Genomic DNA, 26,593 nt, shown 5'->3' on the forward strand with positions numbered 1-26,593 from the left:
ATTTGCTGATGAAGGCTCTGGCAGTTGCTCGCTGTCTCATCAAAAAAAAAAGGAAGTGCCAATTATTTCCTTGTACGAACTGTTTCTGTAACCAAAGTGTTCTGTGGTTCAGTTGCGAATGCTGAATCCCTCTCACCCTGCACGCAGCTCGTGGGTCACGAGCCCGAGCAGGAGGCAGCTGGCTGCCCACACCCTCATCAGTTTATACTTTCACAAGCAACAGTCTTACCTTTGTTTTTCTTTGTGACATTCACCATTTCCTCGTGGAACGAGGACAGAGACCGGGCAGGCTGCTGTGGGCACGTTCACACTTGAGTCGGCACTGCCGACTCCAAGTCTAGCAAGTTTCCCACGAACAAGCACAAACGCTTCATGTCCCCATCCCCAGAGCATCTCGCTCAAACTGGGAGGGTGGGAGAGGGGGAATGGAATCATGTTTTTACTGGGAAGCTTCCCTGGCCGGTTCCCCCATTTGCTGTGATAAGGCTTTCACAGCCAAACAGGGCAAAATTACTTGTAGCCCAAGCGGAGCATCCCGGCGAAAGCTGGAAAGAGCTCTTCCCAAGGACCCCCCAGGCCCTGGGACCTCCGTGGCTCGCAGCCCTGCTCACGGGGGCTCAGACTTGGCGGCAACAAGGGAAGCCATATGCAAACATGCCACCAGAGAAAGCATGCCAAGGAAAAAGAAAGTGGTTTTGTGCTGTTGTTTTTTCCAGTGCTGGCAGTCATAATTTTGTTTCTGTTTTGGGTTTGGGTTGTTTTTTTTTTTAAATACTGATGGATAGAGCATTTCCTGGAGAAGCTTCTCTTACCTCCTAAAACAGTAAACACTTCAAACTAGGAAATCAAGCTGGAAAAATCAAACAGACCTTTGCCCTTTGTATGCCGTTTTCCATCTACCTCTTATAACCTAGCTTTAAGACTGTCTTTACCAAAAACTAAACTGTATACATTTTTTCAATTACAAGGTTATATTCTTGAAATGTAATGAAGGTGTTTTAAAATAACTACCTATTTTAATGATGCTACCCAAAAAGATTCGTTAACTGTAATAAGCGAAGTGCACCAGAAAACCCCATCCAACCACCTGGCAAGACAGACCAGTATCACAGGCGGACCGAGACACAGGCTCCCAGCCACTGTGCACCAGTGCAGCCCCCGGGACCTTACAGCAGCTGATGTTCTCATCCATTACTACTGCTTTGCTCATCTCAGCATGTTGTCCTCCCCTCCAGGCTTTGTACAGAAAAATACAAAGAACACAGAAACACAGTTTAGCTTGCTGACATAATGCCCATATTTAATATTTTAAAACAAGAACAAAATCAAGAATAAAATCAAGAATAAAAATTCATTTAAGTCATACAGTACATTAATCTTTCAGCAATGACCCAATCTACAGTACTTAAATGCCTGGCATGAAGTCTATTATCTCAGCATTTAACAAGTGTATAACCAGTGACACAGTAAAAGAAGAGCTCACAATACACAGCTAACACGATGAGTTTCGGTTTTCTTCTAAGAGTCCAGCTAGGGTTTGTAACATGTGGGTCACTTTTGAACCATACTTCTATCAACTTTTTTGTTCAGTCAATCTCTTTGGGGCTTTTTTTCTGTTATATGAGTTTTTCCATTATGTACAGGAAGATTATTTCAAATGAAATTGCACAAGTTAGAATATCTATCTATAGGCATACATGGTCAATCTAACTAAAAATTTAATAAGCAGTAATTACTCAGTCCTGGTTATACATTCCTAAAGGCTTAATAATACAGTTTTAAGAAGAAAAAAAAAAACAACAAAAAAACAAAACACAACAAAACACAGTTGTAGGGTGGCAATCTCTGTAAGAAGCCTCCTTCCCTCCCAAAACAACCAAGGGTTAACTGTACTTTCCACATTTGAAATGGGGTCTACAAAGAAGTCATTTCAGCTCCTAAATAATACAAAACACGTGACTGTGTCCTTTCTAAAGTCCAAATGGTTCAATGCGAAATTCAGTGAAGCTCTCAAACAAATAATACTGGTAGGATGGCAGACTGTTAACAGAAATTAGGACAATATGCCCCGATAGCACACTTGGATAGCAAAACTGTATGTATTAAGGGGCCATTATCCAGTGGTTAAAGTAGCTTGAAGCAGGAAGAGAGCTCTCCCTGCAGCAGCTGCGGAGGAGGGGAAAGGGTGGGCTCTTCTGCTCCTTAGCCAAGGCTAAAGCCAAATTTTCCCCAGCTTGTACTCAAGCACCTGCCCCCTCTTGCTCTCGGCCCCTTGGCCAGCATTCCTTACCCCTTTCCGAGGAGAAATCCTCCAGCCCAAAGGTGACCGGAACCGTGGCGGGGCACGAGCCTCCCCTCTGCCCGGCTCCTGATGCTCAAGGGCAGGCAGAGGTCTGCCTCTCCTCCAGCTCCGCGGCAGGCACGAGGGCTCCCATCCACTCGCTGCTGCACGAGAGCTGCTCCTGTACGGCGAGGAGGAGCTCTGCAGTCCAGCGGCTTTCCGGCTCTTGGCCTCAACTACTGCATACATCTAAATGCAGTAACAGAGAGGTCTCTCCCTCCACAAAGCAGTGTTACCAAATGCTAGCGACCCAGAGGGCTACCTCTAAGGTAAATTAGCTAAACACAAGGGTAATGGAGCATCTTCTTCCCACATTAGCAAAACATAACTAATTAACACAACTGCTTTGACTTCTTTTAATCTCTTTTCTGGTGCCAGGTCCTGCTATAAATGGAGAAAACCCATAGAGAGCCACTTTCCTCTAGGAAAAGCAGCAGAATCTTAAGCCTTGAGGATCTGCTTTGTAATTTGCTACTGGCATAAACAACAAGAAAAGTCCCATTTGTTTGTTTAGTTTTTGTGGTGTTTTTTTAAGAAAAAAATCCAGACCATCCAGTGTACCTTCTCTGCACACACACACACACGCACCAATGGAGAGCTCCAGAAGAACAGGCATGGGAACCACAAAGCCCAAATTGTGAAGAGACATGGGGAATCCCACATTTCTGTGTTCAATTCTCATTTAGCAATGAAGCAGCAAAATGATGCATTGCAAGAAATAAATGGTCACAGAACACACATACACCCAAACGCAACCATGGATAAGTTTTTTGCATTTTTTTTTTTTTTCTGATAGATGCTGTTACTCATCTGATAGTTTCTTTCTGGCTGTGCTGAAGTTTTTGAAGAGCATGTGGTGCTTCTTTAACCTTTATCAGAATGTAAGAACCTCAGTGGCAATGGACAATCAATCTCATTAGTGCCACAACCAACCATCTCCACTTGAGATTCTCGACGATCCCGTTCTGGAAGTTGAAGCTGACTCTGCCCCTTTGGTGCCACTCTTTTTTTTTTTTTTTTTTAAATTAACAAACACAGCATATTAATGCAAATTTGATGTTTTCTAAAAATTAGAAATGCTCAGATAATTAGTTCAGCAATATGCAAAGTGCATCTATTTGGTTCTTTCCATAGATCACCTTCTGTTGTAAGTTTAAATTCCTTCACAGTTTAAAATATTGTGAAGAAATTATATGTATACTTTATGTATAGAACTATTTATATACATACACATATATACACACAACTTTGTACTTTATATAGCCATAAACACTCATTACTTAACTATTTATATTATATACACATGGCATGAACACACACTCAGTGAAGAGTTGGTGCAGGCTGAAATCATTCCATTGGGTTTAATGGAATAACAACAGTGAAACCATGAGTTATCAAGAGACACAGACATACATCTATTAGATAATTGAAAGACCAATTAAATCAGCTCTTCCATTTTCCTATTAGCGCAGGATTGTTCCCACCCCATTCCATGCTCCGTATGCACATACACAGCTATTTTGTGTTCAGTTTACATGAGAGGGCAGTGGTGGTTCTTTTTTCTAAGTGAAAGAACAGTCCATATTTACTCGGGCTCATCACAACCTCTTCTGCAGAAGTGCAGCACAGCTGGGTCTGGACGTCTTGGAGGACTCTGAATGCTGCGCCACCGTTAGCTGAAAGCACCTGCTGAAGCGTTATTGCATGGTTATGGGACAGCTATCAATTGTTCACAGTCTGTGAACTCTCCCTCTCCAACAAGTGGTACAACTGTATAAATACATATTTTAGCACAAAACAGTTTAACACGAGGCAAGTCCAAGTACAAATGAGACCTAAAGGCCTATGGGTGAACTTTAAAGGCCAAGAGTTCTTCAGAGTGCATGTTGTTTAAGGAACGCAAGTCAGGTAACTTCAAAAGAAGTTTTGTGAAAATAGAGGCTTCATTTGGGTGATTTTTCATGATTAAGGTCCTTAATGCACGGATTAGTGTTTCCTGAAGTGCCTCCACAGAATTGACATTTTCTATTCCAGAGCGATCTAAAGCAGGGGTTGGGGGGAGGAGAGAGAGAGAAGGGAAAAAGAAAAAGAGAGACTGAACGGATGTAGTTTGCAACATAAAGCCACTGCAAGAATCACCCACCAAATTAAGCAGCACAAGAAAAATTAAATACTTGTGCCAGAAGTTTCAAACTCACATACCAAAAGTCTTTCAAACATTATTTAGCATCAACTTTGCAAAGTATTAATCTCACACTGAACTGGCAGCATTCAATCACCTTTTCTGTAATCCCTTACCCATGTTTCCAGAAAAGGACAGATTGAAGCACGCGCTTGAATATTTTGCTGAATCACAACTTAACGCAAGGAGAGAGACAGGGCACACCGAAGTAAAAATTTCAAACGTTTCTCAAGGCTGGACACAGAAGCCTGAACTTAAATTGGAGGTTCATGGTTGAGGAGGAAATCCCACTCAGGGCAAGCCACACTCTTATCTGCACAATAGGATCCCCAGGGGCAGAGGGAGTACAAGCCTGGACATGATGGCACTATTTCTGAGTGTGTTCAGAAGCACTTACAAAATGAAACATGATGCACCCAAAAATTCCCAACTGAGGAAGAAAACAAGAATTTCAATGTCAATAAAAATATTATGCTTTCACATACAGCACTCACCCCACGCCCAAAGCATCTCTTTCAAGAAAGCTTATTTAAGAACATGCCTGTTGTCCTTAGGTGGAATCTAAGTAAGCAGCTTAAAAGGATGAATTTTTAAGCAAAACATCTCGCCTAATAACCATGCACAGCAGCTGTTTTTTCCAAGCTGTAGCCTCTCTTCTTAAACACTGTGTAAATTCAACAGGGCACATAATACACGAGTGACAGACACAAACAGAAATGTGCTTTGAAGTGTACATAAGCAAAGCACTTTGCAGAACTGGGACACAGAATGACAACAGCTTTCTGGAGTAGCACTGAGTCAGATCGTACAGTCAGGGTGGGAATCCCTTCCTTATGCTGCCAGTGTCAATCCAATAGGACTTCTCAGGTGAACAGAGTCTAGGAAGTCCTCTGGGTCTATTCAGTGCAGTTCTCTACCACTATGGTAAAAATCATTATGTAATCCACTTAAGGATCTGTCTTGAAGCAGTTAAACATGTTTTGTTCCTTTAGAAAGATTGTTCCAGAGCCTTCTACTCTAACAACTAGGAACTTTGATTAATATTAAACAATGTTTATTAACACATATCCCACTTTTCTGTGAAGATTGTCCATTAGGTTTGATAGCTGCTCTCCAAGAGAGCACGAGTGAGGAGATGCCTTTCTGCCTTTATTTGTTAAACTATCTATCCCACTTGCCCCCCGCTTTGCAAAACCTTTAGGTTTGCTCTATCCTGAGCAGGGATGATGACGTTTGCACAGAATATGCCAGATGAGGTTTCTCAAGAGCTCTGTACAGTGACAGCAGTACTGCCTTGCCTCTGAAGGCAGAATAACGCAGTCCAGTTTTTCCTGGCTGCCTCGGGTGAGTTATTGTAGCCTCTTCTCTGCAGTTAGTCCAAGTCTTTCTTCTCCCTCTCAGTCTACTTCCAGTTGCTCCCAGTGGCCAGCAGAAGTTTTTGTTAGTGCTATCCCAGTAAGAAAGAATAATAGAGGGTGTGTATTTTACATTCTTCTACCACAAGGCATCATCCCTCAGTTAAGAGATTATCTGGTCTCTAGCCCTGAACGAACTACATTCTTTCAGCTTTGCTTCTACCTCGCTTCTTCCTTCTTCAGTGCCCGTGATCCATCTTGCTATCTTCCCTCCATCTTCAACACGTCCAGCTAACTGAAGCCAGAGGTGAAACATTCTTTTATTTTTGGAATGGTACCAAGGTAATTCCTCAGCACCACCAGAAACACTCTCACATCTTCACTATATGGTCCTGCTTTTTCTTTCTTTGCCATATGACACCAAAACAAGAGGATGTACACAGTTACACACATACCTTGCTACTACCCCCGCTGCTTCTTTCTGCACATTCTAAATATCCCTCATAGGAGTAGTTATTCATCCAGTGTTATGAGGAGATGCTTCTGACAAGTGTTCTCCCCACTAGCACTATTTAGAGACTTATGAACATTTTTTTTTCCACTGGCGTTTTTTTAAAAAAATTAAAACAATTGAAAGTCTTTTAAAAAGTTTTTAACTAGCGCAGCATGGTATTTTATATTCTGGATCACTTAATCAGGATTCAACAGTCACACACTCCTGCCTCCTTCTGGAACTGATGTAAATCTTGACTGCTCTACTATCTGCCTTTCAATCTTCTCTTGAGTAACTTTCATTCTGAGATGAAGAAGTCTTAATGGCCTTATTCTTCCACCTTCAGTTCTTCTTTCAATTACAGCATCTTTTGCCTTTGCCTGCATCTCCACATCATTCTCTGATGCTGCTCCTCAACTCTTCCTCCTTCTCCAATTGACCTCCGCCTCCGCTTTATGGGAAATGACTCTCTGGGTCACACTCCTCCTTGAGGGGTGGCGTGCAGGGGATGTGTCTTTCAAGATCTGTTTAATCAACAGGTGCCCAAAATCCTTCAGTTCTACAGGCACCTTCTCCTCCTGGCAAGGAGGAGCAAGCATCTTCCCCAGGAGCTCTGCTGGGGGCACTTCTGTTCTTCTTAGGTACCTGCTCAAGCATGAAGCTTGCTCGCTTACTCACTTGTGCAAGTAACGACTGCAGCACTTCAATTCAGTTGCAAGCTACAGAATGAAGTTGGTCTGAAAATTGCTGGACTTGCAGTGACCATCAAGGTTACTATTGTGTCTGGAATATGGTACAAATGCAAGTTTGGGCCCAAACGCTAAAAGACTAATGACGTTGTACTTTATAAAACCCTAGAAGTATTTTGTGAAGATATCCAGGAAGGCTGCGATCAGACTGCAGATCAGATCACAAGGGAGCTAAGATAGGTAGCAATAATGTCCAAAGCTACGATCTGAAAAATCCTCAGCAGCTGCAAGAAGCCTGAATACCAAACACCTCCTCTTTTTGTCCTGTTGCACGGCTCTGACATTACATGCTGTACATGTTACATACCATCCCTAAGCTAAGCCCTACGGGAAGCTAGCAACAGCACAGAGCAGTGCTTAAAAGGCTGGGGGGGGGGGGGGCTGGCTCTGTGCTAGAAGCACATTTAACAGCACAGATACAGCCACTTACATTCAAAACAGGTGGCAGAGATTGTGATAGTCTAGGGCCCAGCAGCTGAGCAAGCAAGAAGAGCGGCTGTAGCCTAGTTACAGCATTGCACAAGGAGGGAAAAGGCCTGGTTCTCAGTCCTTATTTTAAAGGTTGTCTCCAGTTTTTGTCAATTTAGTTTTTGAAAGATAAAATATGTAAAGCAGAGTCTGGAAAAGCAACTAAAACCCCAGGTTTCTCTCTGCTACCTGAACATCTTCACTAACAGACTACAGTGCCATGCTTCCTTCACACTGCCTTTTGTTCTGGCTTTTGAAGCCTGCAAACTCTGTACCACCCTCCGCTCCTTACCACCGCTTACAAATTGAAGAGGCTACAGCTGCCTCATCCTGTGCTCTCACATTTCAGTTAGGCCATGCACAAAGCTATTAGACTGAACTGCCCTACCTTGTTTACAGAGGCTTCATGTGCCGCCTACAGCACCGTGCCTGGGATGCCCCTCCCTGCTAAGAAAGATGTGGGTCTAAACCACTCGTGTGGAAGAGGTGCACTTGTTCAAGAAGTGAGTGGCCCCCAAATGCTGGCTTGTTGTGTAAGTGGGCACTACTAGCATTCCTGCTAGCTACCTCCTTACCCAGCAAGCAGAGATTCTTGTATTCCAGGCATTATATGCAGAGCTAATGTGCCTAATTTGAGGCTTTAGATAAGAGTACAGAAGTAGGTGCTTAATCCTTCTTTGCAGCTGGGCCGGGGTGTTTGGAATATGCAGGGACTGAAATAAGATATGAGGCCGGTGAAGATGTTAGTGAATTGGCAGACCTTTAGCGGTAAGAAGTCACGATGCAGATGAATAGGGTTTTCTTGCTGACATAGGCAGAGATCAAACTGTTGCATTTAGACTTAATTATGATAAGCAGTAGACTTCAATGACAATACTTGGAAGTAAAAATACCACCTTATCCCAAGACTTAGGCTGTGCAAGTCAGGAGTAATTTCACTGATGTTGTCCTGTGAAACTTAGATGAGTCAGACAAATAGTTTCTAAACTGCCATCAGGCAGCTATGAGATGTATTTTTGCATTCTACAGAAAGTAGTAGGAAAATGTAAGCCCATTGTCACATTTTTCCAAAAGGCAGTATTAGAAAGAGCAGGTATGTAAAAGAGTAAATTACAGGCTGCTAGTAGCTTAAAACCTACTACATTGCACTTAGACGTGAAATAACAGGGTATACATTTTACAGAAATCTTTTAATAGAGAGCCATATTAAAAATTTGGCAAAGGTGCAAGTTAACTTTCTCTCCTTACCAGCAGATACCAGGACAACCGCTGTAAACAAACTCATTTCCTCATCACTAAGTTGCAGGGCATTTAGTTTCTCACTAAATTCAAACATTGAGTTGAGCAGATCACCAGCTCCCATTGAATGCAAGTCATCCACACTGTACTTCTTTCCACTCAGGAAGGTGACGGTACGTTCCTTTGCATCAAACAAAGATGCAAACCGTACCATTAAAACCTGGTGAAAGAAAGAAAGAACAACAAAACATGATAAATATAGGTGGATTTCTAGAAGAGCCAAAGAAAAAAATTAAACCTTTTAACATCATTCAAACTGTCTCATTAACCGCTGTACAAGCATTCTATACAGAAACTGTCAGCATGCTATTGAGCTGTAAAAAACAGTGCAAGCTCTGGCCCAGCAGTCTGAGAGAAACAAACAAGTGAAAAAAACTAGCAAGTGGATGCAGGGGAGGGGCTATGGCACGAGAGGGAGGAAAACTAAAATTCAAGCCTCAAACAGCCTGAGCCACAAAGACAATGCCATTCATAAATATGCCAGTAGGACAACTCGCTTAAGCCACCGAACAGCCAAAGGCATACAGAGCATTAAAAAGAATGTTTTCTTGGCCACACTTATGAGGAACAAAATGAAGGTATTGAACCAGATTCTTGCTTGGCGTAAACTGGATCAGCTTCATTGAAACAATGCTGATTTACACCACCTGATGATCTGGCCCACTAGGCATTCTTTGGGAAAGTACCATGCCACATCGCTGTACCCACAGGAATGTTAATGAGCTCTGGTAGAAAGGAGCCACATGTACGGCCTTCAAAAGGCTAGGGAAGCAGGGCTTGAAACGGCACCTGGTCTGTAGCTGCAGCTGGGAATACCCCTTTGGTATAAGCACCTGGGCTGGAGCAGTTGACATGTGCTGAACTTACCCCTCTGGGCTGAAATTTCTCTTGTGGTTTCTCAGTCGTACTGTGAAATGTTTCCCTCTGGAATGGCTTGTAAAGTTTCATTTGCTCATGTTCAACAACTTTATTTACACTTTCAAGGTTTAAGTTGCACAGAACAGCCTTCTTATTTGGAGAAAATAAACCAACTGACATTGGTTAAAACTTCAGACTTGCTGTAATCTCTTGGTGTGACAGTTGTCTCTTCTCACTTACCCTACATAACTGCATTAATTTAAAAGTTTACTACAGATGAGAGGAGAACCAGGTTTTCAAAGACTAGTGCCTTTGACAAGCTTAAAAAAGGAGGGTTCAAAAAAAAAAAAGAAAACGTTTGAGAATCCAAACACCATTCGTGCACATTACATGACCTGCTCCTAAATTTTAACAGCCAAATGACATGCAGCAATCTTGATGGACACACGAGCACTATGTGTTATTCACCTTTGTCAGCTAAGCTATATGTCCTTTGACGACATTAACTACAGAGTGCAAGAAACCTAGGCAGAAACCTAGATGCAGAAGCCCTCAGAATACAAAAGGAGACAAAGGGCAGACAGACAAAGCTGAACTTGTGCATTAGCAGGGACCCACCAGGTACTCAACAACCTTTCAGTTCAAAATGGTATTCCCCTTACAGAACTGGGCTTTAGAAACATGAACTTTAAATAATGAGCAACCAGTATTAACACTGGTATTCAAAACTGAAGCCCATGAAGCTGTGTTGACTTAATACTAAGGCAAAGACCTCGCCCATAGATTTCAATGTCACCATTCTAACCCAAGAAGAACAGTTTAGACTATGGTATAGCACGATTGATTCATCCTGTTTCACTTCAAGCCAGACTCCTATTTGCACATGCTGAGGATATATACCTGATCAACCTTATCACTGACCATAGCAATGTAAGCTCACAAAAACTTCCACGCAGGCAAGTGCTTGCTCACCTCCCCACCACCTGCAGCCAAATTACCAAGTTTGTGAGTCTGCGGAGAAACTGAGTCTCTACCCCAATGGATCCAAGGCGCTTGTTAGCTCTACCATCAACTACATTTGGAGTGGGGGCTTGTAGAGGTGGGGGAGGACCCGTTCAAATCCAGTTGAGTTCCTTATTTTAGGCTCACTGCTGTGTCTGAGCTGGCTCCCATACAAAACCATGCAAACGCCACCATGATATACTGAGCTCTCCAGTACACCCAGTTCTAAGAGGGCTTTTTAGCTTACATGTGTGTGAATATATATAGCTATGCTGCTTCTGCACCAACATTGTCTCCATGTGTCTTCTTACCCCCAAACAAACAAGCACTCCTTGAATACAAGCTGCTGGTAAGCACAGTGCCAAGACAGCCACACACTTATGCCCAAGGGAGCCAAAACAGGCTCAGAGGCAGTATTTTTACTCAGGTTCTTCTATTAACATGCAGATGTTAGGATATCCTAGTTTAGTTACCCAGAAGACAGAAATGACCTTGTATGCACCAGGCTTTCAAGATGCTTTTGCCTCTATTGCAATGGTTTCATTAATCCTGTTTTGGTTTTGTTTTGTCTTTTTTTCCCCACTGCTCTGCAGCATTACTTTGGGGTTTTGTTTTTTTTTTCTGTTGCTAAGATGCCACATAGGCCTTTAACTACAGGTACCAGCTCACTAACAGAAATCATTAATGTTTCTTATAAATAAGTGAATAGGGGTAAGCATGCAGCCATACATTATTATTATTAATTCCCCTGGATATAGAAACCTTCTTATCAGCAGTGCTTGTAACTGGCAAAAAGGCATACGAATGAGGCTTGAGAAAAGCTTGAGGTGAAGAAAGGCCAAGACAAAACATTTTACTTGCAAAACATAAAGGTTTGGCTTTACGTTATAGGAACAGTTCAAGCCTGATTTTCCACCCTCCTCGAGGGCACTGGACAGTATACCACTTTGCAGAGGAAGGAACCAACATTTTTGTGTAATGTGAACAGCAACGTAAGAGGCTGTAGCTGAAGAAGTGAAAATACAGCCCTTAGCTACAGGAGTTGTAGATGAATTTTAAAAGGTCAAGAATAACAGCAAAAAATACATGACAGCAAAATGGAAGAAACAAAGAAACTGACACGCTCCAGGCACCAAGTCTTCCAGTATAACTTGTACCTTCCAACCCAACAATTATCCATTTTAGAACCAGGCTGTATAAATGCAGACGAAAGACCCAACACATTACATGAGAAATGTCTTCAATTCAGGTAAATATGAAATCCAGCATCCCTCTTTGAAAGAATACATCAAGCAAACAAGAGCAAAAGCATCACCAACCCTGCCCTCCCCAGAAAAGCACAGTAACATTGAATACTTGGGACTTGAGCTCCCCTGGCCCTCTATGTTTAAACTTCACATTTGAATACTTATAAAATGTCCACGGTCTCCAACTGACACAAGAGTCTGGAAGAGCAACCAAAACCCTAAGTAAAGGTCCTCTGGTGAAGGTCACTAATTATAAAACAGCACCGAGCTCTCTGGTATCATTCCCCATTTAACACCACTAATTCACATATATGTCATGCTTGCAAATGGGTGAAATTAACCACGAGGACTGGTGGAATTACTAGAGTAAGTCAGGCTGCAGCTGGTACACGGTATCTACAGAGCTACAGCAGTACAGCTAGTTATCAGTGTTACTGCTTTGGAGACGGAGGCTTCAGCAACCCCCAGTTGCCAGCAAAGGCTAGTGGTGACTGGTCAGGATGGATGCTCTGGTTTTGGCAGGTAGCACAGTGGCAGAAGGAAGGACATACGGAGTGAAAAACACATTCCTCTACAGAACTGGTAAGTCAACAGACGACTTTCTAAACTATCCCCCTTCCAGATGCTGTCTGCTTCTCTCCAGGCTAAGCAAAGGTAGCTATCAAAGTAACTGCTGCTATACAAAAATCAAGAAACTCCTCATTAGTCATTTATTAATGCCCAGGGAAGAGGAAAGGGTAAAAGGGCTCAGCACTTTTGAGCTACTTGGAAGAGGGACAGCTCACCAAGATTTGACCAAACAGAAGCACTGGACACCATCAGCTTAAGGAAAGCTCAGAGCTAGCATCCATGAACAAGCTGGTTTTGCCTGATATAACCCACTTCTATTTATTTTTGTTCTTAAGGGGGTCAGACTGATGCACAGCTTGTCAGGTCCACACTATACACACAGTGTTCTCACCTCAAAGGTCCCAGCCTTCAGAAGATTAACCTGGTCATGTTGGGAGAGGTCTCGGAAACCTGGGATGCGCTTAGCAAACTCCACCACTTCCTTCACCGCAGGGGTAAAACTCAGGGAAAACTCTTCCCAGACTTCATGGCCAGACTTGTTTGGGTCCACGTGAGGAGTCTTACTCATTGGGCAGACCTGATGTTTACAAAACATATGCAGAAAACAACTCTTAAAGATATAATTCCAAATACTGAGAAATACCTGAAAGAAGCATGTTTATTATTCAAGTAAACTTTGCAATAATGACATAGAGAAAAAATATCAGTATTCCTCAGTCAATTCCCAAAGCAACTGGATTTCACCCCCTCCCTTTAAAACAAACAAACAAATAACAAAAAAAACCCATGGCGGTCCATTAGCAGTCCATTTTTAAATTTGCTGACCTTGGAAACACCAACGTTATTTATAGAGAAAGACTTGAGAGAACTCAGGTTATGCTATTCTTCCCTCATGTCATTCATGCCTGACATCTGCATTTCTCTTACTTGGATTATCCCTGTAATCTCACAATTAATCACGATTTCACAATCAATCGATTGTAATCTTACAGTCACTACTGCATTCATTCTCATATATCTTTCTTGTTTTGCAGGCAACTAAAGTGATTCAGTCAAGGTGACAAAGGTGTCAACACCAGAGCAAGGAACCGAGCCTTGGCTGAGTCACAGGTTTACACCCTTATTACCGGGACAACCTTCCTCTCCTACGTGTTTGCTTTTATATGTATGACTGAAGGAGGACCCAGGAACTGGTACTCCAATTTTGCTCAGTCACAAGACAACAAAATGCTCTTTTTTTTTTTTTAATACAAACATACAGCAATTTTTTGTAGGAAAGTCTGAATCCATTATAATGAGATCAGACATATCAGTCAAGGCTGACTGCCAATAAATTCCCTCTGTAAAACCCAACCAGACGTTCTGAGATACTTTCAGTTCTGCTTTCTAAAATTTACAACTTTTAATGAAGTTTAAAGCTTTTGATACTCATTTTGCCTGTCATCATCAAGGATGAAAATTCCTTTAAAAGTATTCCTCACAAGTACACTAAACAGTATGTAATCCTACATAATGTCAGCAAAGCAAATAGAAAACAGTTGAATAGATTAGTAATTCCTCAGAGATATGATGCTTTTGCAGGGCATCTTGAATCTGATAGTTGCCTAGCAATCCTTTGCATGGAAAGTCCTAAGATCCATTACAAGAATATGTTCAACAGGTATATATGCGTGTGTGTGCGTATGTGTTTGGCAATAGCTAGGGAAAACAAGATGGAGATAGATAGATATACATTTCTGTTTTGGTTTTTTTTTTTCCCCCCAAATATCAGTTACTAGCTGGGCAGTCAATATGCAGAAAGCTCTCCCCAAAAGACAAGGAACAGAATTGCAGATTTCTTGGTTCAGCTGTGAATCACAACATTTGTGTGCCTAAGGACAACGCCCAAAACCAAATGATTACTTGTGGGGTAGAGGAGGACCTTTTCCATAAACTGAAAATCATAAAATATTTTGGCAAAAGGAAAGGTCCAGGCACACAACCAGAAGCACGGCAGACACTAACCACTGCCCTGTCCATGATACTGCAACAGTTCACACAGCTGTTGTTAAAAATACAGTACACTCTGAAAATAAGGAATGTCTGGTTCAGCACCCCACTCTGAATCAGACACAAAAAGCACTTCAGTTTCTCATCCTACCATGGTTTACCCTAGCTCCCAGGCACTCGGTCCTGAGGGGAAACCGCCACTTTCCACCCCTGTGTATTACATCTAAACTCTCTTGAGACACCTCTACCCAGGAATCCTTCCTATGGGAGGAGTTGTCAGCTTGTGCAGTCACTAGCTCTCTTTAGAGGAACCTCTTCAAGAATGACCTGTTCTGCTTTTCTGGTTGTAGGGATATTGAGTAAAAAAACCAAACCCCTGAACATCTGTGTGCATACTGGTTCACAGCCTAATTACACTCCCTTACAGCTACTGACTCATTTTGGTTGGATCCTGCTCTCATCGAGTTCTCTGGCAAAACCCTCATTCGTGTCAGGGACGCGGGGGAGCCTGCAGTGCTCTAATGGATTTGGGTTTGTTTCCTTATTGTCGGCTGCGTTAAACCTCCCTGCAGCTGCTACGCACAGGTCAAACTGACTGGTTGGGCCTCTGCAGGCAGCGTCACTCCCTGCCTGCCCATACTGACAGGTTTAACCTCTGCTTCTCAGGAGTGCCAAGAATGCCGTTGTAGTGACTCCACATACTTTCCCTGCAAGGAAGAAAGGTTGGAAATGATTACTCTGTGCCATGGTGTAGTGCCCGGAGTCTGCAATTAAGGTCAGAGCCTGCTAGGGATGGCATGGTCCACATATGCAGTAGCCAAAGAAGGAAAAAAAAACCCAAATAAACAAACAAAAAGAAGACAAAAAAGGAAATCCACCATCAAAACAAACAGCCTTCACTGTGTGGAGACTTTCAGGGGCCTTCAAGTACCTCTGAAGACTCTTTACAAACTAGGAGGAAGAAAAACACCAGCTGCTCGAGTACTTCAGAAAGGTCAGGGGCTCGCACTTCTCAACAGGAGCGCAGGATGAGAACGAGGATGTTATGTTCTCTCATCCCAGGCAGTTCCAGCGATAAAGAGAAGGACAATCTATTTTAAGGGGCTTACAGAACCGGTTGCCTGAATGGCAGAGAAACAGCTGGTGCAAGGCAAACAGGAGGGACCTGTTAAGGAAAGGGAAAAAAAAAAAAGAAACCAAACCCAAAACCCATATGCAAGAAAATAGGAAGCATCCTTGTTAAGAATTCAGTGAGAAAATGCTCTAGCAAAGTCATCTAAGGTACCCACAAGTGTGTTCAGAGCCTCACTTGTGTAAGTACTACAGAAAAGACCCTGAACTTCTCTCAAGTGGTTTAGCCGTGCATCTTCCTCCTGCCTCTGTTCAGATTTGAAGGTGTTCTAGAGGAGAAGGATGCATAGCCTGTGAGTCCCACCGAGCCTCTATTTTAAATTGCCTATAACAGAATAAGCCTATCTCCATTAAAACAGAACAAAACAAACACCAAACAAACAAACAAACCCAACCTACGTGGCAAGAGAGATTTTAGAACACACTAGCAAGGCGTGCAGACTGGCTTAAAATCCTAGCCCTAAGGTTTCACCCCAGACACTTGTTCTGAATACCTTTAGGGAAAATACAGCATATCTGAGCATGTAGATTATTTTAAAGTGCAGTCTTCAAGAGGATTGAGTGAAGAAGGGAATTTATAGACTCCTAACATCCATTTTCATTTTTAAGTCAAGCCAGTTAAAAAACCCATGAGTTTTCTTCAACCAATGCTCTTTGACATTAGTCTACTTTCAGGCAGCTAAAAAACTGAGCCAAGAAACCCCATCACTTGTATGACTTCAAATCCTCCACACAACTCGAGCCATTATTCTCCATCACAATTTGCACTATCAAACTTGTGTCACTATTTTAAGGTTCAGCAGTTGTGCCAATTGTGTGCAGTTTCACTGACTAAAGAGGCACAGCTGGATCACACCCATCACTAAGCCTTTCACTAAGTCAAATCAAACAATTGATATCAATATACCAGATGCATTCTTCCTCCAGTGCTGCAAGAGTAAGTGGTATTCTTGTTTGGAGAAAAGCCATCTTCTGGGATCCTATCACACAGTCGCTGAGTATAACCACTGGTGAAGTTCATACAGTGGCCATTTGTGAAACACATGGCATGTCCACTTGGATAATGCATTGCGCTTCTCCCTTTGTACTGTCCACCAAGGTGCTGCTCACTTTCAGGGTACTGAGGGCCACCGAGCCCACTAACACAGTGCTCGCTGCTCAAGATGTACTGCTCAGTGTTCTTTGACACTCTCTCCCCACTCTGGGACTGCATCATCTCTGCTGGGTTTTGAGACTGTTCTTGGTTGTACATGAAAGTGTCTTTGTGGGCCCTAGTGACCATGCCGATTACTTCTTCCTTAGCCATGTCAGCGCTAGGAGGGGGAGAAGGGCTTTTGATGGTTTCCCGCTCTTGTTTGGGCTTGGAGGAAAGGTCTTCTTGAGGTGCTTGATCTTGATGTTCTGTTAATGCTTCATTGGGTAAGTGACTGCTGAACTGACTGTTCATCATGGTTTTCATGGCACTCTGCATTTCAATCAGCATCCTCTGTTTTTCACGTTTGGGAATACGGCCAAATCGAACAGCTACCAAGGTGGAGAAATGAAAAGTGGTAGGAAGGAGAAGAAAAAAAAAAAAGTCAATCCTGAAAGTGTTAGCCCACACACAGAATACACACCCCAACCAAAAATCTTGCCTTTTAAGGGAAGACTTTAACTGCTCTCACCAATACTACAGCAGGGGTATTACCACTGAAGTCAAGAAGCTTCCTGGGCATAGGATAGGCGTGAGGTATGAAATGTATGCTGTGGTTTACATACAAAGAGAAAGCAGCTCTAAAGCACACAATCTCCAAAGCCTTTTCCCCTTTTGCTACGAACCTGGCTATAGACTATGTTGATTGTCAGGCTTTAAGATGGGATCAATTAAATCAGTACAACTTTGTGAGCTGACAATTAGCTGAATGTAAACACAGTTCATATCACATTTGAATAGAAGTCCTACAAGACAGCTCCTCATGGACCAATTATATAACTTGCCAAAACAGTTAGGAGAATCAATGCTGAATAAAGCTTACCTTGGCAAATTTTCCTGATAACTTTGCCTTGACAAGGACATTTTCTGCTGGCAAGGGGATAGGCATCATTGTGGCTGCAGCACTTTTGACCCTGTCCTAGGGAACCTACAACTGCCTCTACCATCCTGTCCAACCACAGCCTTACAAGGGCTTATAACCAGTTTCGACTGATGTAATTATGTTCATGCAGTAATCCATCATTAATGTAACTAAATCTCTTTCATTAAAGCAGGTGCAACCTTATGCGCAAACAAGTGCCTAGGGGATGAAATAACTCCTATGCACGACAAGAACTCGGAACAATTATTTAAAATAAGTTTTAACACTCCACCCACTAAATTATTAACAGCCCAAGAGTCCTAGTTCTTGTGAAATAAATACCCAGAGAAAATTAAAAAGTGAAACAGAAGGAAGAGTTCTGGTTTGTGACAGTAAGTTGTAGCAGACTAATGAAATACACTTTCAGCATTACAGTTTAAAAAAAGTCACAAGGAGTGGATAGCCAGAAAGGTGGTCAGAGACACAGCTCAATGTTACCCTTTCCCGCTTGCCTTCCCCCTCCCTCCAAGAAAAGGAGAAGAAGAAGAAGAAAAAAAAAAAGGAGCAGTTAGCAGTTATATGCTCATCCCATGCACCCAAACCTAACTCTTTAGGCTCTATAATGATTACTCTAAGGCTATCAGCTTGGGCAGAATTCCCTTTCGTTGAAAAAGCAACAGTAACAAAACAACAACAAAAAAAGAGTCTTGTTCAGATTCAGGTAGGATACAGCTATAAATATTAACTCATTAAAACAAAATTGAGACTCTTGTTACAGCCATCCCCCTAACAGACCACTGCAGCACATCCCACTGCATTAGCCTCCAGAGACGGGAGGACAGCTCTGCAGCCAGTATTACGTTACCAGTTCAGGAGAGTCACAGAGCAAGAAGGCAAGCTGATCTAAATGCTCTCAGACAGGGAACCTGCCCCTGACAATAGGGCTGGCTGCGTTTTCTGCCATTAAGACCCTTAGCAATTGGTTCTGAGTTGGGCAGCAGATTCCCTCTCAGAGGATGACTGCTCATCAAAGGAACGTACCATCTCTTGACATCCCAACAGACAGGCATTTTTTGAAACGACACTGCTGGCACCTGTTCCTATTCATTCTCATTATAGAGCAGTTGTTATTCTTCAAGCACTTCTTATACTGGATGTTTTGCTGAATGCTTCTTCTGAAAAAACCCTGTAAAACAAACAAACAAAAAAACCCCACAACTATTATTACAGCACATGTCAAATCCTCCTGCCAAGATTCACCTCTCCGCAAGCACAGAAAACCTCACTGCGTCTCATCAGCTGCTTCAGAGCCATCAACCCCAAGTGATTTTAAAGAACTTGCTACTCCTCATGACTGACTTCCCCTTCATGTGTGATCTGTGTATAATGCAAACTAGTTATGATTTCTAATAACAGAAGATGCTGAGTTGTTCCCTGCATAGTCAACACCTAAGAGCAAAATATCTCCAGTATTACCTCTATCACTGTACTGACAGTTTATAAGATATGCCCTCAATCTTCTATGACATCAAATGCAAAGATGAAAGTCAAAATCAGATCTTTTGACTTCAATCTCCATAGTTTGGCAACAAAACCATCCTGTTGCACCATATGACCTTCAAAGGTGGTTCTTTCACATAACCCGTAAGTTGATAAACTCCTTCACAGAACATAACATTTGCAGAGTTACAGTATCAGAAAATACAGATCTACTGATGCGTGAACGTGCAAGCACCCAGTTCTGGCTTTCCCTGTGGTAAAGAATTGCTTTTCCAAAGCTGTTTTGTTCTGTGTCCCAGCCCAGATGACAACTCACACCCACTACCTCTTAATGCAATTAACATTCACATCTTGCGTGACATGGTTCTTACCACCTCTGTCTCCAGTTCTTATTCTCTGCCGTACACTCCAGGTCAGGCAGGGTTGGACAAGGGGTGAGAACAGAAAGCACGCAGAGTTTGGAAAATGCTATGTACTGCTAAGTGGTTTGCCTTTTCCTACAATTTATACACTGTCTGAAATTTCTCAGATTGAAGTTTAACAGCGAAGCATACTGATTTTTTTCAGCTGTATCACCCCTTTTCCCCTATGGGGATAACTTGAACATTTCACCAGCAGAAAGGTGAGCAGAAATATAACTCACCTTGCAGCCCTCACAGGCATGAACACCGTAATGAAATCCTGAAGCGACATCTCCACAGACTTTGCAAAGAAGAACCATGCCATTAAATTCTAGAATCAGAACAGAAAAGTCAAAAATATAGAAAACCAGTGACAGCTGCAGGAACATGTTTCCAGCTTTTAAAACCTGGACTAAAAGCAAAATATGTTAGGTCAGTCCAAGATACAAAAAAATACAGCAGAGGAACAGACAACAAGAATGCACAAAACCCCTGACCAGTTCAGAAGGCACCAGTGCAAGGGAGGGGGGAAAAAAGACAAACATGAAGCACTCAACAGAACAGGGAGAAAGCACGTATTCACTGGACTTTCAATCACAGTAGCATTGTACTCAACTGTAGAAAAAGAAAGTCTGCTTACATTTACGCACTTTTAAAAGGACCATTTAGTCAACTAGGCCACCAAAGTTTGGGCTCAATCTCTTTTTCCATCAGGACAAGTAAGCCCATATAAAGGCTACAGTTTCCCCAACAGAGAATAAACACCTTTTCTTAAAAACAGAAATATTAAAGGACACTTTATTTATTATATGTTGTAAACAAGCCATACACTCTACTTATTTGATAACAATTTAGGACTGGTAACTCAGCCACATCTACGTATGTAAAGATTACTCATTTGAGTGCATATCCAGAATGGCATGCTTGCACCCTTGAACTTGAATATACCTTCTCAGCCCTGTAAATATGCTCACGGTTTGGGTTTTTTAAGTTTCTCCCCACCTATTTTATTTCAGCTTGTCAATAAGGATTTTTTGCAAGTCCTAAGTGATGGTCTAACATTGGTTTCACTGGAGCCAATAGGAATTTTACCAGTGACTTCAGTAACCACAAAGTTACCTTAACAGTGAGCAACAGAGACAGCTGGAAATACTCCCGCAGAACCATATTCTATGAGAAAAGTAATTTATTTGACATTTGGGTTTTATTTGTAAAGAGGAACTAAAACTTTTTTTTTTTAAGGTTTTGAAAAAGAACCAAACCACAAGATTTCCTTTTTTTTTTTTTAAAAAAAAAAACAGAGCTAGTATTGAGCTAAAATGTTATCTATCTATCTATACATCTGAACAGTTTACAAGAGGTTTCATCTTCAGGAACCTCTGCCCTGATACCAAAACCTAGTTGCTAGCAAATTTTTAGGAGGAAGTAAAGGTTCTTACTAAGAACTTAGGGTAGGAACACTTTAAAAAAAAAAAAAAAATACTTTTAAGGTAGAACTGTTAGATACTTATTCTAGCTTCATAACAATTCAAAATGATAAAACAATTCTGCCAATAAAAGAATTCAGCTTTCAAAAGACTAAATTCCAGCTGAGTGTTTGTTGAAACACTCTTTCCAGTACTCAGTTTGATTCCTGCCCTTCCAAAACTGTTCAAATATAGTTCTTTATCGTTGATCTTCTCTGATTACTGAAAAAGTGTGAAGCAAATAGCTGGAGCTAGACTGTTAAATGTATTTTAAAAGACTATCCTTTAGTTCCAGCTTCCGAGTACTTTGTTTTTTACATCCACAAATCAAGACTTGGAATCAAAAAGATAAAGGTCCCAGCTACAGCTATGTAAATATAATATAATGTTTTGATAATTTATTTATTTTGTTCCTCAAAGAAATTTGGGGGGAGGGAAGGTGAAGGGGGCAAGGGAGGGAGTATAAAAAAAAACAGAGAAACTCGATTTGCAAGACAGCTCCATAAATACTCCTGAAGGCAATTTCTGATTACTATTACCTTTACTTCATTGCATCTTTTTAACCAAGTGTGATTTTTATTCAGATCAGATTTTCACTAGTGAAAACTGAAGTAAAGCTGGACTGTATTTATGGACTGTTTGAAGTTAGCAGCAACGGGACCTCCATCTATTAGCATTTGTATGGCAATACCATATCTATTACCATACATATAACGCAAAAAGATAAAAATGGAGGCTTTGCTGCGTGCCTTCACAGCGAGCCACACGGAGGACCTGGTTGTAATATATGGGGTTGTAATATATAAGGTGAAAATGGTGGTTTCAGGAACTTGCACCAAACATACTTGTGACTCCATTATGGCCTTTTGTCAAACCAGCAACACTCGACTGGTTTGTTTTAATAGTCTCCTCCAGCCGATCGCTCTTCAGTGCCCCATCAGAGCCCTCGCTGCTCCGGCCGTTGCAGCCACTTTCTGAGGAGGAGCTGTTCGGAGAAGATGGTACAGGTGAAGAGGACGACTGGAAACCGCTGTCTGAGCTCTCGCTGTGACATGAGGCTGGGCTAGATGCCGAGCTTGAAGAGCTGATGTAAGCTATCACACCCCCTAAGGCAAGAGAAAAAGGCAGCACGTAGTGACATAACAAGCAGACATGCACCGCTGCCATGTGAGCCAGGCCGTGACCCAGCACCACCAGACCCAGCCATCACGTGTTCCTGGGTGCACTCCTTTCCCTCCCTCCCTCCCTCCAGCTTGCTTCTCTCCATTCGTTTTCAACAGCTGACCTCCCCAGTCTGCCCCATCCCCTTCTCCCATCTTATCAGTCTCCTCCGATCCAAGTCAAGATGAAATGGCAGAACCGAAAGACGGAGCAAGAAGCCATGGTGCCTGGCAGGACGGGGCAGCGGGGAGAGGGCACGGGGCAGCCCAGGGCGGGTTTCCCTGGCCACCCTCTGAGCAGAGCTCGTCTGGAGCCACAGCAAAGACAGGATCTTACAGTGCTGTAGAGCCAGAATGCAAACAAGCTAGGTTAGGGACAGAAATAGGGCAGAGAGAAAGACTTCATGCAGGCTACGCGCCAGAGGCACAGAAAGGAAGGGCTGGGAGGTGCTCACGATGCAGAAGGGAAGGGGGCAAGGGAAAGAAATAGCACTGCGGCCTGGTTAGCCTGCTGAACGCCATTTGTCCGACTGCAAGCCTTTGTAGCGTTTCTAGCAGCAGCTGAACTCCGACTGCCAGGCTGCTATTTGCAAACAGCCTCTGTCCTGCCGCGTCTTGCAATCTGACACACTTGAGAATCCCTCAGATGAAACAGCTTTTTGTCCTCAGGCAGACCTGGGAGCAGTTCTGGCTTTTCACAGGCTCCTTTTTCTTGCTTATAAGCAAGAGAAATTGTTTTCACTTCATTTGAGTTTGTCTCCAAGACTGAGCATTTCAAAAGTCAATATAAAAACATTTGATATTTCACACAAAAATTTCAACAGTGAAAGCCACACGACTGTTTTAAATAAATTACACTCAGCATCGTCTCTGTTTTACGCCTGTATCACTCTGTAAAGTCTCTTCACAGACAACTCGGGACATCGCAGCAAGGAACTCCACACACCAATAAGAATTAAAAACTTTAAAACGGCCATGCACTAACTTCCTTTGGAGGAAAAAAAAGCATTGGTGTCAGTAGAGTCCTTGATCAATTGAGCTGGCATGGCAGGTCGGGGCTGTAGCCCCTCACGTCAGCCATCGCCTCCTCACAGATAAAGGCTGTTACACCTATTAGGCAGCACTGTTATACAACCCTGGAAATACCACTGCTTGCAGGTAGAAATTCTGACTTACAAGTTTTCATTACTTTGATCAGCTGTAACAGTCCTCTTAGCATTTCTGCGGCAGTTTTACTGGTCCATTCCATCTTTAACATTTAATTTTTTCTACCAAGGAAACGGCTACCAACACCCCAAAGAGCGTGTAGCCAAGGAGCCCCTGGCAGAGCCGCCACAGAGCAGAAGTCAGACCAAGCGGCCGTGTGACACGTGCGCTACATGCAGACTGCTTCTCACGTTCCTGGACGCCGGTGCCCCTACGCCCCACCACAGCGGTCGTTCCCGCACAGATTTTTTAAGAAATCCTCCACGCAGTGTAGCACGCATCCAGGATCAGGTTTTTGGAGAAAGGAGGGTTGCAACAGATACACAGGTCCCGCAACGGCATGAGAAAAAGACACTGTCCAACACCCGTGCTAGTGTAAGACACCACCTGTTTGACAACGGTCCTGCTATCCCCTGGCACCGCGTGCGCCTCTGCCAGGTGCCAGGTCAAAGCTCACAGTCCACCTGGTCCAAGGGAGGCACCGAGTTTCTCAGCAGGCGCCATCCTTATCTGCAAGTGGCAGAGCAGGGCAAGCAAACACGGCTCCTGCAGGGAACTCCACATTTCTCCACGCTGCCACCTCGCCCCGCTATCTTTAAACCCTGCCTCATAAAAAGAGATTATCTTTTCCCTCAAGGGTAACACCAGTGTCATAGGGGAGGATGGAAAGAGTATGTCCATGGGGGTTTTCACCCCTTGCCTTTTGAAAGCCTGAGGAGTCCAGATAGCTGGGCTGCTCCCGTACCCTTAGAGAGCTTGGTAGTCTTAACTGTGTCACAAGATTCCTAGTATTTTTGTTATTTTGGAAGTTACATTTCCCTATGAACCCGGTTTTTGTTTGATCAGCAGTTAAAAGTTGAATCTCATGCGCAGCACAGGGCGACAACTCCAAACGAAGAGGACAGACACAGCAATCTCCCACACACCCCGGAACCCCGCAGAAAGGGACCCCAACGCTTGGTGGATAAGGCAGCCCTGGGCCTATAAACTGATGGGGCTTTGCTTAGGGAACCCCGCGGAGGGCGGTAGAACAAGTCCTTTTGGCTACGCTGAGCCGCGCTGCGCTGCTGCGGAGGCACGTCAGGCAGGGTCACGGGGTCCTACCTGGCAGGGATTTACTTAAGGGGGGGGGGGGGGGGGGCACCGTAACGTGCAGGTGTTTCATTTACACAGAGATTTAGGAAGTTGTAACGACGCAGAGGCGCGGAGGAGGCGGCGAACTTGCTACGTTATTAATCGCTTCACCCGGCCCCGAGGATGCTGCTGCGGCAGGGGCTCCCCCGGCCGGCACCCCCGACATCATTTACCGCCCTCGCTAACAAAGGAGGAAAGCAAGCAGGGAGCGGGGTCACCCTGCCCGCCTCCTGCCGCCGTGCGGGCAGCTGCCCGCCCGCCGCGCCGCACCGCGCGGCGGGGCCGGGGCTGCGGCTTTCCCTGCCGTCAGGCGGAGATGGGCTGGAAAGGCCCGGCCCGGCCCGGCCCTGCCCTGCCCCCGGCCGCCCCCTCCCCGTTACACAACGCCGCCCCCGCGCACCGGGCCGATCCACGTGCGGGGCGCACGGGCAGCCCCGCCGCCGCACACGGCCGCGCGCGTGCGGGCCCCGCGCCCCCGTCGCAGCGCCCCCCCCCCCCCCCCGCAGCGCGTCCCCCGCAGCGCGTCCCCCCCCGCACCGCGCCAACGGCCGCCCGCTCCCCCCCCCTCCGCCGCTCCACCGCGGCCTCGCGCGGCGGGGGCGGAGCCGCCGGCGCCGCAGCGGCGCGGCCCCACGTGTCCCCGGCGCGCCCCTCCGCCGCCGCCCCGAATGTAGGTCACGAAAACAGCGGCCGCCCGCCCGCCTCACGTGTCCACGCCGCCAGCCGCCCCGCGCCGCCGCCCCGGCACTATTATGCAATCCGCGCGTCACCGCCCCGCACGGCCAATGAGCGGGCACGCCGCGCGGAACGTAAACACAGGGCGCACATGGCTCGCCCGGCGGGTCCATGTGAGGCAGCGCGCGGCCGTCCCGGCCACCAGCGGGGCCGGGGCCGGGCAGCGCCGCCGCCCGCCGCGCTCCCCCGCCCCGCGGCGCCCCGGCCGGCGCCCGCCTGTATCCCCCCCCACCCACCCGGCCCTCCGGGACCACCCCGCAGAGCCCCCCGGCCCGCAGCGGCCGCCCCGCCGCTTACCCGCGCTGACTTCCATGGCGGCCTCCTCCCGCAGGGGCGGCGCCGCGCTGGGCTCCGCCGGGCCCGGCACGGCTGGGCTGGGCTGGGCTGGGCTGCGCTGGGCTCGGCTTGGCTCCGCTCGGCACGGCTCCGCTCGGTCACTGTCTCCCCAGCTCCGTCCCCGCCGCAGCCCTACATGCAGCCGGCGGGAGGCGGCCGCGCTGTCGCCTGTCAGAGCGGCTGCTGCCCGTCCCCGCCGCGGCGCCCTCCCCTTTACAACAAAAGCGATCGGGAGCCGCGCAGAGTGCGGCACCGCCGGCCGTCCGCCCCGCCCCGCCCCGCCCCGCCCCGGCGGCCCGCCCCGCCCCCGGCCGCCCCCCTCACCCAGTGACACACTTTCCGCGCCGCCCGGGCCGCGGGCGGGAGCGCTCACGTGCGGCGGGCGCGTGCGGGCGGCGCGTGGGGCGGCGGGGGCACTGCGGCGGCGGGGATTGCCGCGGTGCCGGGGCTCGCGCGGGCGCTGCGGCGGTGCCGGGGCTCGCAGGGGGTCTGCGGCGGTGGCGGGGCTTGCACGGAGCGTACGCGGGCTTGCAGGGGCGGCGGGACCCGCTTGCAACGGGGCGTGCGCGGAGGCCCCCGCCGCGGCGTCGCCCCCTTGCCGGGCGCTGCGGGGCGCGGAGGGGGAGCCCCGCTGAAGTCGCCTCCGTCGGCCGGGCCGCGCCGCTGCGGCAATCGGCGCGGCGCTCGCCCACCGCGGCTGCAGTGCAAGTACGTGCCCGCGGCGCCGCGGGGCACGGTGACGGCCGGCGGTGTCAGCATCCGCCGGCGGGCTGCTCCGCCGCCGAGCATCGGCAGGAAATGCCACTGCTCTGATTGCCGCAGCTGATTAGCTCTCTCCTCTCCCGACCACAACATCTGACAGGTCCGAGCACGGGTGCTCCGTCCCCTGTCAGCCGCTTGTTTTCTCATTGCAGGGG

At 45.6% G+C, this 26,593-nt stretch overlaps 1 protein-coding gene across 2 annotated transcripts; it reads right to left on the reverse strand.

Annotated features, from left to right (window-relative positions):
* Positions 1-1,273: 1,273 nt before the first annotated feature.
* On the reverse strand, positions 1,274-25,895 carry NR1D2 (nuclear receptor subfamily 1 group D member 2). Of its 2 annotated transcripts, none has more exons than XM_076331182.1 (8): positions 25,638-25,895; positions 21,951-22,211; positions 19,882-19,970; positions 18,780-18,924; positions 16,592-17,208; positions 12,956-13,141; positions 8,837-9,047; positions 1,274-4,381 (listed from the first exon to the last, which is right to left on the reverse strand). In XM_076331182.1, the coding sequence occupies exons 1-8, from the start codon at positions 25,651-25,653 to the stop codon at positions 4,185-4,187; spliced, it is 1,722 nt and encodes a 573-aa protein (XP_076187297.1). In that variant the 5' UTR covers positions 25,654-25,895; the 3' UTR covers positions 1,274-4,184. The 2 variants fall into 2 exon arrangements, with proteins under 2 accessions (XP_076187297.1, XP_076187295.1); XM_076331180.1 differs by lacking the exon at positions 25,638-25,895 and adding an exon at positions 23,442-24,548.
* Between the last annotated feature and the right edge of the window lie 698 nt (positions 25,896-26,593).

The sequence above is a fragment of the Aptenodytes patagonicus genome, chromosome 2, assembly GCF_965638725.1.
Source record: "Aptenodytes patagonicus chromosome 2, bAptPat1.pri.cur, whole genome shotgun sequence".
NCBI lineage: Eukaryota > Metazoa > Chordata > Aves > Sphenisciformes > Spheniscidae > Aptenodytes > Aptenodytes patagonicus.

Bases quoted from the DNA above. Each gene is read 5' to 3' on its own strand.
- NR1D2 (XM_076331180.1), bottom strand. From the start codon at position 23,523: ATGTTAAAGATGGAATGGACCAGTAAAACTGCCGCAGAAATGCTAAGA. The intron at 9,048-12,955 runs GTGAGAACACTG...TTCTTTCACCAG, and splicing joins TGAAGGCTGGGACCTTTGAG to GTTTTAATGGTACGGTTTGC. The intron at 4,382-8,836 runs GTAAGGAGAGAA...CCCCTGCTTTAG, and splicing joins GGTTGTCCTGGTATCTGCTG to ATCGCTCTGGAATAGAAAAT.